General features: G+C 36.5%; 1 protein-coding gene across 12 annotated transcripts in view; it reads right to left on the bottom strand.

The window, feature by feature from the left end:
- Positions 1–16170, bottom strand: part of CACNA1D (calcium voltage-gated channel subunit alpha1 D) — a 167715-nt gene that overhangs the window by 89513 nt on the left and 62032 nt on the right. For all 12 annotated transcript variants that reach the window (XM_021533037.3, XM_021533101.3, XM_031505912.2 and 9 more), the window contains exons 5-7: positions 12881–13023; positions 11360–11512; positions 10313–10509 (exon numbers count right to left, since the gene is read on the bottom strand). In XM_021533037.3, the coding sequence (XP_021388712.2) occupies positions 10313–10509; positions 11360–11512; positions 12881–13023 (493 nt within the window). The remainder of the gene's footprint in view (positions 1–10312; positions 10510–11359; positions 11513–12880; positions 13024–16170) is intronic.

Genomic DNA, 16170 nt, shown 5'->3' with positions numbered 1-16170 from the left:
AAATGTGTTTTGAATTGAACTGAGGTACTAAAAAATAACTTACAATTACACTTGCTACAAAAAAAAAAAAAAAAGCTTGAAAATACATATTTGATTTGGATTCTTTTCCCTCTTCCAATAAAACTGTATTTTGGAGAAGTAAAAATAAAAAGGGGTTATAGCCATTCAGCAAGAATGACTTCATTACCTTCAAGAGATCCCAAGTTTCATGGTTCAGTTCTGCAATATTCATATGGGAAAGTCTTTCACAATGCTGCCATTACACCCACTTACTCTCCTGGGCAAAGCTTTCAACAGCCCTTGGCTCATCAGGGGCTTCTGTTAAGGACAGTGCCTGTGAAATTTTGGGTTTTATCACCCACACCCATTCTGTCAAAGTGAGTCCCCTGCATTTGAGAAGGTTCAGCTATGAAGCCCCAAAGTTAATGAGTACACACCCCATTGCCCACACTGAATTTCTGCCTCATCCCAGTGGATGCTGCCCTTTCCATCTTCTTTCAAGCACAGGCATATCACCTTATGTTTTAGCAGTAATATTTACTCAATTTTTTTAAAAAGTATACTTATTGTATTATACTTTTATTATAATTATGCTTAAAGTATAATTATTTTATTACACTAGAAATTAGTTTGCTTCATAGAACTGACTCATACCAAACAGGTCAACTGTTTTTCTAGCAATAACTGATCAGAGCAAACATTTTAATTAAATTTCAAATACATCTGAATGCATTTTACATATAACAACGATACAGTTAGCAGACAGTTGTTTCCAAGTCACCAGAGTTCAGATGCAGACATAAATTCATCAGGTATTGGTGCCAACAGTTTTCTGCTATGCATCATTTTGAAAACCCTGAGAGATTAATATTTGCAATTTTACTTTGAGCAGTGCTCAAAAAACAGAGCTCTGGCAGTCATTGCAATACAGCTCCATGCTCTGCTTTTGCTCATAAAGAGAACATTTTCAGGCAGCCAGGCAGTCTGCTAACTCAGTTACCCAGGAACAAAGCTGAAATTCTCATGCTCTGTCACAAAGGCTCTGTTAGTATGAGCAGCTGGGATTTGTATTCACTTTTTAATGTGCAACATATTTAAAAAATTCTTTCTCATTTATGCAGCTGAATTTCAAGCCTAATATTTTAGGCTAATCTGTCTAGGATTAATGCTTTGTGAAGCAAAAATTGGCAACTGCAACTTACCAGGACTAGAAAAATGCTTCACTTTGGGCAGATGCTGAGCGATATTTCAAAAGCATTCCTTAACTCAGGAGCACCCAAACCTAGCACAACACCTTGGAACAAATCCAAGATTGAATTCCTAAAAACTACTCAACAACTTTACCATTTAATTCTAGATACAATTAAACCCTAATCAAGTTATACATTATAATTTCTATTCAGGAAATAATATTTCAGATTTCATTAATACCAGACATCAAAGTACAAAAAAGAAGTTCTTTCCTTTTGGAAAATTTTGCTTCTCATTTAATGCATGTCAAATAGCATTTTCCATAACTTCCAATTAAAGAAAAATTAAAGGAATTGATTTGTCTTCTGATTAAAAATGGAGACAGAGCTTGGTTAATGTATGAGAACAGGAAAATCTCCATCCTCAAAACCAAGATATATTCATTTGTAGAGATTAATGCTGACTTCTCACCCAAAGCGTGACTTTAAAAGGATTTAAAGTCACAAATTCCAGATGTGCTAAAGCAACACCAGGAGTTCAAGGAGACCTCACATCTGAAATCCTCAGCAAAATGTCTCATCTTGCAAGAACCTCCTGCCCTATGGCTCAGGGATGCACTATCCCAAAGGAGGTGTCATATTTAATGGCTCTCAATAGACTCGTTCTTGAGGCCATGAGGCTTTTAGCCTTCAAAACACCACCAAGCACTATCCTTCTTGCCCTTTGTCTTTTTAGAGATCTAGTCTTACTATTTGAATATCAGTTCTCAGCAGTTTGTCCATCACACCAACCAGAGGGCAGGTGAGATAATGGGCAATAGGAAGGACCAAGGTTTCTTCAAATCCCTTCATTCTGTTTCACCACAACAGTAGATGTGCACCACACATTTATTTGGCTCCTTATATACCCATATATATTTACCCATATATGTTGGTGAGTCTGCAATCTTGAAGAATTACCTTGAGCTGATTGGATAAATTTGATACAGTATGAAATGGCCTCAAGTGGTATTTGGATGAATTATCTTGTGAGCTGTGCTGTAGTTGGAGTCAACTATCATTACAACACAGCAAAATTATCAGAGACCAAAACTGGAGTGAAACGGGGGAAAAGTCACATTTACTACTGTGTAATACCTCTAGTATTACACAGCAGCAGATGGCAAACTTCAACCTAAAACATCAGTTAGAAATCATTAAAATATTATTTATCCCTATCTATGGTAATTGTGAGTAAAATCCTCACATGCAATTGCATGCAAATCAAGATCTTAACTTTTTTGTACACCTGGTATTCTTTTATCGAAAATTGTTGCAAACTCAATTTGCAATCAATATAAGCCCTACCTGGGTTAATAACAAAACCTCTAATTCTGCATTTGTAGCATTGCAGATACAATGTGTTGATGCACTACCCTATTTTGAGTTTACGCAGTGTTTCAAACCCTCTCAAATTTGTTGAATTTCTTAGCTTCCTTAGGTTTTAATTTTACCTTCCCCTTTTCATAACATGCCAACAGACATAACTGGTGGGTTTACTTTTATTCTGCCTCATATCTTAAATATTGTTCAGAATGACAAACTCAGACTCTTGACAGGTGTAAAAATTCTGCAGACATCATTATTTTGTGAAATGGGACTATGCCTGCATTCTTAGAAGCCTGGAAGGCAGGTTCACAAAACCCCAGATCAGGCTATTTATTCTGCCCAGTGAAGAGCACACCAGAGAGCTCTTCAAAGCTGCCTGGCTTCAAAGGTTTTGTCCTGAGATATTCTTGGCTGAATTGGAGTTGAGTTAAAGCTGACTTAAAACAGGATGTGCTCAAAGCACAGCACCCTCCAGGTTTATTTATAAAAGCATGGAATTTTATATTCAGTGTTCTGGAGTCAGAGCACAGATTTCCCTGGAACTGTCCTGGCTGGACAGACTCAGCACTTTGTTGTGATTCTGACACAGAATATGGAGATGCACTGGTGGGGTGTGCACTGACACCACCCTTTGTTAAGCATTTCAGCTCAGCAAAATCTGGAAAAATGAGTGTTCCATGGCTCAGGCAGCAAGGTAGGCCTGAAGAGAAAAAGATCCCATTGATAAGTGTAAAATTGTCACAGGACCTAGAGAGCCTCATAATTGCTTAATCACCTCTTAAATTTGGCCTCTGTCTCCTGTATATAAACTGCATTGTGCAATTGCATACAGGACATGTCAGTGAGCTCCTCTCAAGTTAAACCTCAACTTGGAAGACTGCTTCAGCTTAATGAATTTGATCAAGCTGAGCAGACCTCATTTTTTTCCTTCTGTTGGTTTCACCCATTCTTAGCAAATGAATTATGAAATTTTGGTATTTCCATAAAGCGTTTACTCATCAAAACAAGATTGTTTATAAATCTTTACTATGATTGTTTGGAAATTAGTTTGGATGCAGGTCTTTCATTCAGACACTAATACTATTTTAGCTAATTCCTGTTAGTGGCATTCCATTAATCAGCTTACTGTCATTAACTGGGAGGAGGGGCTGGGCAGAAATCAAATAATTGTTCCAAGGAAAGCCAAGATATCAAACATGACTGTTAAGAAATTGTTTTATCTTTTTCAGATAATCAGGCATCCCTGCTTCATCTGCAGAGCAGATGGACAGAACCATAACAACATGAAGAGTGCTACCTCTAGAACACAGTAACCCAGAGCTTTGCTGATGAGCACTACCAGGTTTAACAAAATCTGTATTCCAGATATAACAAAATGTGTTTGACTCTCCTCATGAATAGCTGCATGCTAATTTCAGATTAAGAATTTGTTAGTACTTGTACCTTTTTATCTGTATTTCCCAATATAATTTCACAATAATTTATAAAACCTATACATAGATTTGGCTTGTTAAATCTAAGGGCTAAAAAAACTACTAAAATTAAGTAACAAATGTGATCAACAATGTGTTCATTTTTTTTAATGTTTAGCTATCATGAAAATGAGAAGTTATAACATCTACACAGGTGTTCTGTACTAAACACCTTCTTTCTTTTGAGATCTGCTATTCCACCTATACATTATACAAAAATTGGATGCGTTTCATATTTTCCACATACTGGATACAAAAAAATACAAGTACAATGCATTTATTACTCAGACAGATGATGTAAAATTGCTGCCTTAGTTGATATAGCACCAATGAGCAAAGCTTCAATACTCAGGAAGATCTGGATTTATCTCCTAAATTGTTATCCTGGGACAGACTGGGAACTAGGATTGTTATAAAATAATTGTTGGCTTCTTGTGGCAAAGTTTTTGGAAGCAACTCTAGCTGATGGACTAGTGAGTTCTTAGCACTACCCCAAGTTTAGCCTCTATTTCCCATCCAGTTTTGACCCAGTTTTATTTAAAATTTCTGGGGAGAAATAATATGATCTTAGTATTTGCAATGATCTGTGACAAGAAATTAGTTCCATGCTTTGACTGCAGTACAGGTCAGTAGTCAGCTGAGGCTGAGATACCAGATATCTTGTCAAAGTCAATCAAGTTCACCTCATGGGAAAGATATTTCCCTGTGAGTTAGTTTAAAATCCTCCTCCAGTGGGGTCATTATTTCAAGATGTTAATTGGAAAAAAATACTATAATCATATATATGTGTGTGTGTGTGATACATCTAAGTCACATCCTTTTTGATCCTAATGCAAATTTTTAATCTGTACATTCCTTGGCTTGGTAGTTCTGTTTGCATGTCTGATTTTGACCATTCCCTTTTTCCTCTTTCTGAAATTAAGTCCTGTCTCTTTGGAATCCAAAACTGGATGATTCAGAGCTTTTAATAACAAGAGAATATAAAAAGGCAATTAGTACAAATAATTCTGTAAAAGGCAGGGATAGAGGGGGTTAATCTTTATTTTAATATGAAACCAGATTCAAGTAGTTAACCCTCAAACAGAAAAAAATCTGCCTGCACTCTCTAGCTCTTTAGGGAGATTTATGCAGTATATTAATGCTGTCAGTCATAATTTCTATCACTCTTTCTCCAGCTGTACATCATGTGTTAACTTTCTGCTGTGTAGTCATGGAAGGCTGGGAGCTGTGTGCATGCAGCACATGGATGCCTTTGGGGGTGAGCTGACTTCTTTCACTCCAGAGCCTCCCTCAGATGACCTGAGAGTGGTGCTGAGCAATGCCAGCAGAACAGCACTAAGCTTTCTCTAAGTACATAAGAGGAAAAGGCAGGAGTAAGTATTACCTAAGATTTTTCAGACATGATTCCTCACCTTTTTTAAGCATTTTAAATATTTGCAACGGATTTACAAATGGAAAAAAGCCGTGAAGCATCCACTGACTTCTCTCAGACAATAAGCTGAAATTCATTGCTGACAAATATTGTTTGGGTGCAGTAACATGCCTTCCCTTTCTGCAGGTGGAATGGGACTAACACGGCTTAAATCACCCTAAGTAGTTGATTCCCACTAGCTTATTATATCATTCAGTTCAAAGTTCTAGACTATGAATGCTTATTTGACTCTTGGTCACATTTTTAGAAAGGTATTTTTAGGAGACTACTTGTCAGCACTCTGATGACAGTTTTGGTAATACTTGAAACATATTTTGCAGTTTTTCTGTTTATAGCCTAAAAATACATTTTGTGCATGAGCCAAGGGGTTTTCTTGTGTGATATGTATTTGTAAAACATTTGTTTGTATTTAGGAAATGTGTTTGGCTGCACATCAGCTGGTTTTATATATCCGAGTCTACCCATAAATATCCTTGAACAGGAGAATTCTAAAAGGTGTCAGGAGTAGAGACTGAGCTGCTGACCTGATCTGATTGACATTAATACACAGGTTGTGCAGATATTTATGCAAAAGTGCATGTAGACATACACAGGAGTGCAGTGCAGCCTGAACAGTGTGTTACAGAAATAATGGATTTTTTTCTGATGTTCCAAGATGCTTCAAGGAGTATATTGGGGGATACAAAACTCAATTTCTTAAACAGGAGAGAGGTTCTTCAGTGCACCCTTTTTTTTAAAAGCAGAGGAACAATGAATGAAGACTTTCTTTGATGATAATATATGTTACTAGCAAAAAGTAGTGAAGTTTTTTAAAGCTGACATATCAGTAAAAGGTATATTTTAAAAAAACCTGCCATTCCTTTCCTTAAACTTTATATGAGTTTTAGATATATTTTAGATTGCCTAGACATTTCAAGTAATGATCTGAGTATTTTAAACAAGAATCCTTTAGTGAATATCTTGTTAACATATCAGTGGGTGTATTAATAGGCAAAACCATGTAAGACATCAGTGTATCATTCAGCAATTCTAGCTCGAGTGCTTCAATCTCAGAAATCTTCAGATCAATCTGAACAGTTCTAGACAGGTATAAGAAAACTGGGGAGCTTTAAAATTGGAGTTAGTGATGAAGCATCTGACCATAAAATTTACCTAGTCAAATTCAGTAGCCACTAATACATTTTGTCCCATCTTTGAAGAAACTTTGAAGTATCCCATTAAGTACTTTGTTTCTCAGAAGCATTACTATCTCTCATTCAAGCTACAGTTGGATTATTCAAGTGTAGCAAGTCAAGATAACTTCACTATGGTGAAAACAAGAATTAAATGTGATCATTTTGCTGCTCATGGAAAAATTGGGGGTTTTGCTGGCAAGTATCGCTGCTTGTTTTGTGTGTTCCCATGTATTAAGTGAAGCAGCTAAAAATAAAAAGCAATTTACAAAATACATGTTTGCCATTAATAGATTATACATCAAGGTGTTTCAAAGGCATGGGAAAAATCTGGAGCCAGATATGCAAATGCAAATTCAAGTTCTGCAGTTCCTGAGAGCTTGCTAGCACAAATTGGAAATGAGGCAGGGAGTGCTATGCTCTCAGCTTCAGAATGTGAGCCAGAACATTAAAAACTTGGGCACACTGAGGCTGCCACTTGGCTGATAACAAGGACTGCACCAAGATCCAAAACTAAAAGCACAAGAGTCCAATGAGGGCTCCAGAGCAAACAGAAAGGACCATCACCGGGAATATAAATGGTCCCAATAGAAATGAAGAACATACAGAGGTGAGCAGTCAAACCCACAATTTGGGAGCACACATGCTGCACTGGCTGCTGAGAACCAGGACAACACCCCTTAACCTCTCAATTCAAAACTTTGGCACTAAGGAGTCACAATTTCTGTGGATAAACCACGTAATGCCTGCTATCCAGTGAGTTACCAGTTAGAAAGAGGCCAGATGAAAGCATTAAAACCCAGCAGGACACATGAGATGGATGCAAACTGGGGAGCAGCAGCATCCCACGAGACCTGAAAGGTGCCCAGCAGCAGCAGAATCAAGGCCTTGACTCACAATTGATATGCACAAGAGAAAAATCATTATTGGTGCTTGGAGCATTTTCAAAGCAGTTTACTGTCATTAACCAGGTGATAACGAGCTGTGCCAGTGAGGGCTGTTGGAAGCTGTTGTTTTCAGCTCTCAGCCTTGCTGACAGAATGCCACTTTAACACGATGCAAAATATTGCACAGATTTAACCCACGCACATTACACCTGCTAGGAAGAGAAGCATACATAAGTTTATTTCACTGTTCACACAGTGATCAAATGAAAAATGAGAATTTTGTGTGGTTTCTAATATTTGTGGGTTTGGTTTTATTTGTTTTGTATAAAACTCATTCAGCCTGTGTATTAATAACAGAGTTCTAAGTAAAAAGCAACCCACAAACCCCATGCACATCGAGCTAAAATGGCTTCCTCAGATTCTTTTATTACAATTTGGTATCCCCCCAAATGCTTTTACAATTTTCAAATTAAATGAAATCTTTTCCAATTTTTAGCTTGATCCAGTAATAAAACTAAAACATATAAATTGTCATTCCTCCTGTCCTCAGTAAGTAATTTCAGTTTGACAATGGGCAATTTGTTGGTCTATAAGATAGAAGGAATCTGAATCTATAATTTAATTATAAAGGCATCAGTTAAGACAGATTCCAAAGTAACCTGAATATTTAATTTTAATTATATTTCACTAGGTCGATAAATATTTGCTTCACTGTCTAATAATGCCAGTATCATTTGGAATGAAATGAAAAATCATGCCTGTGTATGTACCTGTAAATACATTCTACATTGGAAGCTCCTTACAAAGAAAGAAGCAAAAACAACTCATGTAGTTTTTAATTGTTCATTTCTTGTACTTTTCATTTTGTCTGATCATGAAAATATTCAACATCCTACCTTAATGATTTTATTCTTTCTGTTGTCTTTGGAGACTCTGCAAAGATTTCTAATGGGCAGCAGATTAATTAGGGCATCAAATCCCAGGGGAAAAAATATTTAATTCTGAGACATTCAAGTTGTTTCTATATGTTTTGTAACAATTGTATTCTAAACACAGCAATTCTCCAAAGCTTTTATATTGATTTTCTTTGAAAAAAGTTGGAGGAATTATCAGCTCCTGAAATTTGGGTATACTTTTGCCTCAAAAGATATTAAAGGTATATTTTTTTTCTAAATAACCACAGCATACCTTCTCTTTCCAGGAAGAATTAAAATAATTGTCATCACCATGAGCACAAACCATAAAGCACATACTAATTCTATATTCACAGTCTCCTAGTAAATTAGAGAGAGCTGTAGTTCAAACTCCAAGAAACTGAAAAACCTTTACAATGGAAAATCATGCAATAGCCTACATGTAGCCATACATAATTGTTACTCATTACTGTTGAAGATTTGTGTGTTTCTAGCCAGTTTTGTAACTGACAGCAGACAGTGGAAGAAGATATTCATAGTTGCCATTTTTTGGCCTTTCAATCCTAAAAGAATGGCATTTTAACATCTTAATTATCTTTAACAGTGATATTCTCTTAAAAACATGTCCATATTCTATACTTGATTATCACGGGTTTTATCTGAGACTACACTCTGTGCTGTATGTTTTAGCAACAGCTTATTTCACACTGATTTCATATAAAATCATGTGGTCATTTACTGGGTAATACCACATTCTTAAATTCATCCAGTACTCCACAACTGATGAACTATTAGTAAATAATCCACTTGGGCAGACAAACGAACTCACCAAGTGAGCTGCTCTCAGCAACAACATCTAAAGTTCTACTAAGATAGTCCTTGAGGTGACTCAACCCTTTTAACAGCGTGCTAACAGTGATCCTTACCAGTGATCACTTCTCTTCTTCCATACATATTTTCTAGCATTTGAGCTGTTAGAATTGTGGTTTTTTAATAAGGTCCTAATAGCTGCAAAGACTTACTGCTGAGTACCGTGTAGTGCAGAGTATTCTCACTGATGTTCAGTGCCTGTGAGAGGTTCTTCCACAGACTTCTTGAATGCCCTTGGACAAATCACTCACATCAGATATTGAGATACTCCAAGATTCACAGAACAATGTTATGTCACTCAGAGTGGAATGGGGTTAAGCAGAGAAATGTCTATCTGTGGTTTAGATTACTCTACTACTTTAAAAATCTGTTTTCAAAATACATTTTCCTCCATCCTTCAGTTTCCCTGTCTGTGTCCAGCTGACTGTTGATGTTGTAATGCTCTGGAAGTACCATACCTTACACCAAAGGACCATTTAAAGGTGAGGAGTTACACAGTTTGGTTTTTTTAATACCTTTTGCTGCTTCCATAGAGATGATGTCAGGGCCACAGTTCCTGTAAATCTGTAGTTTCTGAATAGTTAATATGATCTTCAGTCCCCATGGCAAGCAATGTCAGTTGAGAGCTTGCTTTGTTCTAATTTATGCTAACATTGTGAAAAACTCTGCACAAATACTGCAAAAAGAATGCTCTTAAGCCTAATCAGTGAAGACATACTTAATATCTGTAGGCTCACACAAAAAAAATGCTAGTCCAAAGGACATAAATGTAGTTTTATATTTATCCAAATGGAATAGGCAAAAAAAACCCTCAAAGAAGCAATGAATAAATTTGTTTCTAAAATGTCCAGTAACAGGCTGTGGCTGAAACAAGTATGCAGCTGAGCTTGTCTCCTGCAAACTCGCCAAGATTTCCTGTTGATGGTACTGTGAAACAGAGCTCAACCCCCACTAGAACAGAGAAGCTGGTTTAAAAGCACACAAAGCTCAGTGCTTTATGAACTCACCCAGTACAGCACATCAGTCCATCCCTCCATGGTTATACACTGGAACACAGTCAGCATGGCAAATGCAAAGTTATCAAAGTTGGTTATGCCTCCATTGGGTCCAACCCATCCACCCTTACATTCGGTGCCATTCATGACGCACTGACGGCCGTTCCCTGAGAATGCACAAGGTGCTGGATCATCTTCAACTAGTATATCTGGAAAAGTACCAAAAAGTCACAACTCTGAGTCCTCAAGCTTTCATGAGTTGTTCCTTCACATGAGGAAATATCAACGCTGTTGTGAGATAAATCTGGATTTCACACTGAGAAAGGCAGCACATCAGAGCTTTGGAGCTTTTAGTCTCGCTCAGGTCTGGGCCTTACAACCTCAAAAACAGGTTAATAAAAATAACTAAGCAGTGGCAAGAAGCACAATGTAATTATACATTATTTAGAAGCGTCTCATTCTGATTATTTCTTTCCTCTTCACTGCTGGTACTTCACTTCATGGCACTTCCCACCAACACATGGACCACTAAGGAAAAATTGATCTAATTCCTATACAGAGTTGTGCTCATTCCTTAGCTGAAAGAAAAGCACCTTTAGCCACCACGTAAGATGGTTTCAGTCTTTCAGAGTTCTCCCACAACACACACTTCCATTTCATTATTCCACCTAGATGGAAGAACACTGTTTTCCTTCTTCACTCATTTCAGAACTGCCACCACCACACTGCCTCACTGGACTGCCACAGTCTGGATTTGTCCCTCATAGGTAGTCACCTTTACTCCCTTCACTACTCGTGTTTAACCTACACATATCAGAAATGAAAACCTATTCAGAACATGGTCTAGTCTCTAACTAGTTTGATTTTTTTGTGACTTTAGTATTGAGGGGTTTTTTTTTTTTCATTTAATGCACTGTACCTAAAATTGTAAATCAGTGAAAACAGGGGTAACAACAGCTTAAGTGCTTTGGCCCCTGGTTCTAGTTCAAACTGAAATCCCACAGATTTGAAAGAAAACATCATCAAACCCCTATGTTAGTCAGTGTTTTAACGACTTACCTGAATCAATAAGAAAACAAGATTTGTGCATTTTTCCAATAAAAAGTTCCAATCCTATAATAGCATAGATTATGATTACAAACAATACCAAAAGGGCAATATGGAGGAGGGGGACCATGGCTTTTATAATGGAGTTCAGGACAACTTGTAAACCTAAAAACAAAAAAAAGAGGATACAAGATATGAACCATATTTCTATGTCTTATTTATCAAATTTTATATAATTACACATTATTAGGACTTAGTGATACTGATATGCAGAGATAATCAGATTTTTTTTAAAACATCTATTGTCCAGAACCACAAAATATTCCTTTAACATATCTTTGTAAGAATCTAAAACTTTCTGTCTAATTAGTTTCTCTGTTAATAAAGTTTATATCATAAAAGCCCATGCCTGAAATGCGTCACAAGAATGTGTGGGTGCTTTTATAAAGAAAAGGCACATAGCTATTCTGTGCCTGTAAGTCATTTTACATGACCTTGAAGAAGTTCTGTGCTAAAACAAAAACTTTGTGGCAAGTTCTGAGAAAATGTGCACTCTGCCAATTGTAGAACTGTCTTCTTGCTCTGGGAGAAAAACATAGTTAGCTGGGAAAATACATTTTTAATCTGAACAAACTTATTCTTTCATCATTTATCCCTTTCAAAGTGGCTCTATTTTCTTTTTCTCAATTAAATATTTATCCAACTTTTGGCTTTACCAAAATGAGCTAATTCCAGACTAATGAAGCTGCCACAGTACCATTGAGAATAAAATATGCCTCTTTTTTAACTTGATAGACTTCCTCTCTCACATGTCACAGCACTGCCTCTGTCCTCACTGAAACTCTTTTGCCAAAAATCAATAATTTCCATGTAACAGCCCATGATATATTAAACACAGAATGAGCTTTCTTCCTCTGAATGCCATAGAAAGAGCTGAGCTGGAAGTCGTGAACCTTGTATAGCCCAAAATTAATAAAGCATTCAAAGAAAACAGGAAATATCAGAAAATTCAATTGCTTTCTTAAACAGTATTGTTCTACTTTTTAAGTTTTCTAATTGATCTGTTAGCTCTGCTGAGATAAACAGAAGGCATTCATGTGCATTGGAGGGGACAGGAAACACGAAATGTGTAATGTGCTCTGCCATACACTTACCAACATATAAACTATTTTAGGACCATCTACACTTTCAGATGCAGGGGTTTAGAATTTAAAAAAAAATCTTAATTTTATTTTCTGGTGTATTTGCAGTTTAACATGTAATTTACTTTTATATAAAGCTTCTAAAAAGCAAGTGTATTCCTCTGTCTGATTATTGAACTGTGTAAGGAGATCATACAATGACTGAATTCACAATCCCTTGTTCAACTTGAAATAGGGTATCACTCATCTTGAAATTCACTTTATATACATAGCCAGATAACAAAAACTCAGCTGTATCCCATCTCATTTCTGTAGTGTCTGGAAGAAGGCAGCTCAATAATCAGACAGTCACATTCCTGAGTGCAATGGAAATAAAGAGAGCAGAGCTTACTGGGCACTCCTGATACGAGTCGGAGAGGTCGCAGTACACGAAAGGCTCTTAGGGCTTTGACATCAAAGCCACCAGGCTTGCCACCTGAATGGCTGCCACCGTCTGTTTCTTTGGTTAATTGTTCCAATATTACACTAAATAATCTAGAAAATGAGATGAAAGGTATGTTCATCACTATCTATTTTATCTATTTACCATGCAGTCAAAGATATTACTTTGGAAATTATGTGAGCTGCAAAGCTGATCAGGTGATCATTCTGCAAAGCTGTTCAGATATCAAAGTGAGAAGTATATTTACACATTAAATCATGACAGACAGAGCTATGAAGTACAAGACTTTATAATCCCTCTAGAGAATGAGGATCACACAGTTTCCAATAATTTAGCATTCACTTATATACACAGTTTGCTATTTTTAAATAAATGAAGCTACTTTGCCACTTTTGTTCAAACATCTTAGCTTTAACATTTGGAGAATTAATCTTCCCTTTAGAAGAAGAAATATATAACAACTAAAACCATCTGGTTTAATTTTGGTGGAATATATGAACTCCAAGAGGCACAGCAATACAATATTCTATATACAGTCAGCAGAAATTGAATATTTTAAAAATAATCAGAGCTCATCATTTAATAACACCAAAAAGATTTGTTTCTTACACATAATACCTCAGAGGAAAAATATATTCCCAGATGGCTCATTTATTATATTGTATTTTTTCCCTGCAGAAATGAATTAGTCATTCATTAGAACAGTTTGCAAGACTTTTGTTTTCCCACTTTTAGCAGCAATTTAAAGTGATGAATGTTCTTGAAATCAAAATTAATCTTAGGTTTATTTTAGTTTGGAGCTCCATCTCAGATGCATGGGTTTCTAGACTGCCACTAGACCACACAAACTCTGTTATCCTTTGCACAGAGTCTGTAGTTCAACAATTGCAGAGCTACCCTTTTCCTGAAAGGATTATCAAGTTAATAGAGTTTTGTAATCATGAGAAATGTTTCACACTTATAAAGGATGCCTGAAATGTGCAGAGGTTTATTTTGGTCATGAAAAGTTTTCACAACTCTGGTTAAGAACTCTGTCACGCTGGATAGTTGCATGAAATCATATATTATTTAATAGGGTGCCTAAACAAGATTATTGAAGGCTTTACCCTCCCCCAATAAACAGCTGACCCACATTAGGCAATATCCATCCCCAGACTGCTTCGTTCTGCTCCAGAGAAAAACTCAGCCCCTAAGACCCCACAGATGTTACAGGGAACATCAGCAGGCCACATACTGTTCCACCACAAGCAGATATTGAATACCCAGCCCTGACTCAGCCCTCAAATTTAATGGAAGCATAATAGCAGGAAAACAAACACCTCAGTGATTTCAAGAGTGACTATTTGTGCTCTAAGATAGACATAATTAGAAAGGCTTCAGAATCAAGTCCTGAATTCAGAGAACCTTTCAGCCTGTCAGTTCATACAACATTCAGAAATTTAAAGGGAATAAGCATGTGCTATGAAAGCTTTCTCTACCAGGACTTTATTTTTACACAGAAATCAATTAAAATTATGTGAGAGACCATGCAGGTAAGCAGACACTGCTCAGAGCAATTCATATGCTGATGGGTTACAGAGAGAAGTGACAAAGAGTAGAAAGCACCACATTCACAGCTCTGTCTAAGCTCTGTCATTTTGTGTTGTCCAACTGAAACCAGGACATATGTCATTCCTAAAAAGCCATTAATGTATAAAACTATTGATCTTCTTTATTGAAATTTGCATTCATATTCCTCTACAGTTTATCAAAGTTTAAAGGTTTAATTAATAATTGATCTTAAAAAACATTTCTATATGCGTTTCCCTTTTGCTTGTACAGAATTCTTTAGGCATAATTAAGATTAATGCAATTGGACTGGCTACAGTCTCTGCTGAGAAAGCAAATTTCAATGCATTCAATATAGGACATCATGGCAGCTCTTTCAAGCTATTAGAATAACTAATGAAATTTCCCATTGAAGCTAGTTAAATAGAATCAGGTCCAGAAGTGATTCCATATCCACCTTGGGTTATATATGAAAATGAATTTTTCACTGTATTACTATATATTAATTAAATAAATGGGACTCATACTGAAAGAACAAAAACCTTGCTCACAATTTTGTCAGTGTGCAACATGTTAGGAAAGGTCCAACTTGTCTTACAGGTAGGCTGATGACAACCTGCACAAGAGTTTATAATCTTAACTTCTGGATTTGGATTAGGACTTATTCTTACTGTGATATTTTAGGCATTTGATAAGATGGAGTCCTTTTTTATTCATGTTTTCAGCAAATTCAGTGTGAGCATTTGACCTAACTCCATTTAGCCTCCGATAATGAGTGTTTTAGGGATTAGTGGAAAATTTTTTAGTTATCATGTATTTAGGACACAGCCAAAGATAGAGGTCATGTTAATTAGACTGCTCCAGGGTTACTGTAACTCCGTGGTCACTTGACAAAAGGGAAGAGGTCTATTCAAGTGACTGCTTGGCAAGGCAGCAGAGCTGGTGTGTGACAGTCTCCAACCTGCCCACCGAGCTTCCCCTTCAGGCACAGGGACCAATCTGTTGAGAATGACCTGACCTGATGAAGGATCTATTTATACACAAATTTTAGCCCTGGCCCAAAACTGCCTGCATGCCAAAGAACTGGCCCAAATGCAACCTTCTCAGTAACATTTAGTATCTCATAATCAAATAGTTACAAATCAGGCAGTCTTATAATCACAGTACCTCCTGAAATGTAACAATGCTTTACCACAAATTCCTTTACTTAGCAACTTTTCCTTTCCATTAATTCAGTAAAAACTTAAAAGCAGCACACACTCCAATTCCTGAGCCTTTTCAATTACAGGCAACCCTTGATATAATTTGAATTTTACAATTAAGTTGGAATTGCATACTGCAAGCCAAGGATGTGTTTGCTATAACACACAGAGTTATGTATGGATAATGCTCTCATGTTCTAGATATATTTTTTTTATAAAGTATATATTAAACAAACAAAGCAAACAAAATTTACAGTACTGGTTAAACAGCTTTTTAACATATCCTCCACAACATTTAGGAAATTGGTGAATATACATCTCAAGATTAATTCCTTAGATAGCTGAAGGTAGAATCTAATGAAGTAGCACAACCACTGACATAGAGTTGCTGACACAAAAATAATTTATCATTAAGTAGGTGCATAATGTAAGTTCCACTCCTTTGAACCTGCATAAGGCTCAAGTATTCCCTTCTCTGGGGCAAAGGAC

This window comes from Lonchura striata, chromosome 12 (assembly GCF_046129695.1).
Source record: "Lonchura striata isolate bLonStr1 chromosome 12, bLonStr1.mat, whole genome shotgun sequence".
In the NCBI taxonomy this organism is placed as follows: domain Eukaryota; kingdom Metazoa; phylum Chordata; class Aves; order Passeriformes; family Estrildidae; genus Lonchura; species Lonchura striata.
Note: the sequence above shows the minus strand (reverse complement) of the source record. Positions and strands in the feature narration are given on the sequence as shown.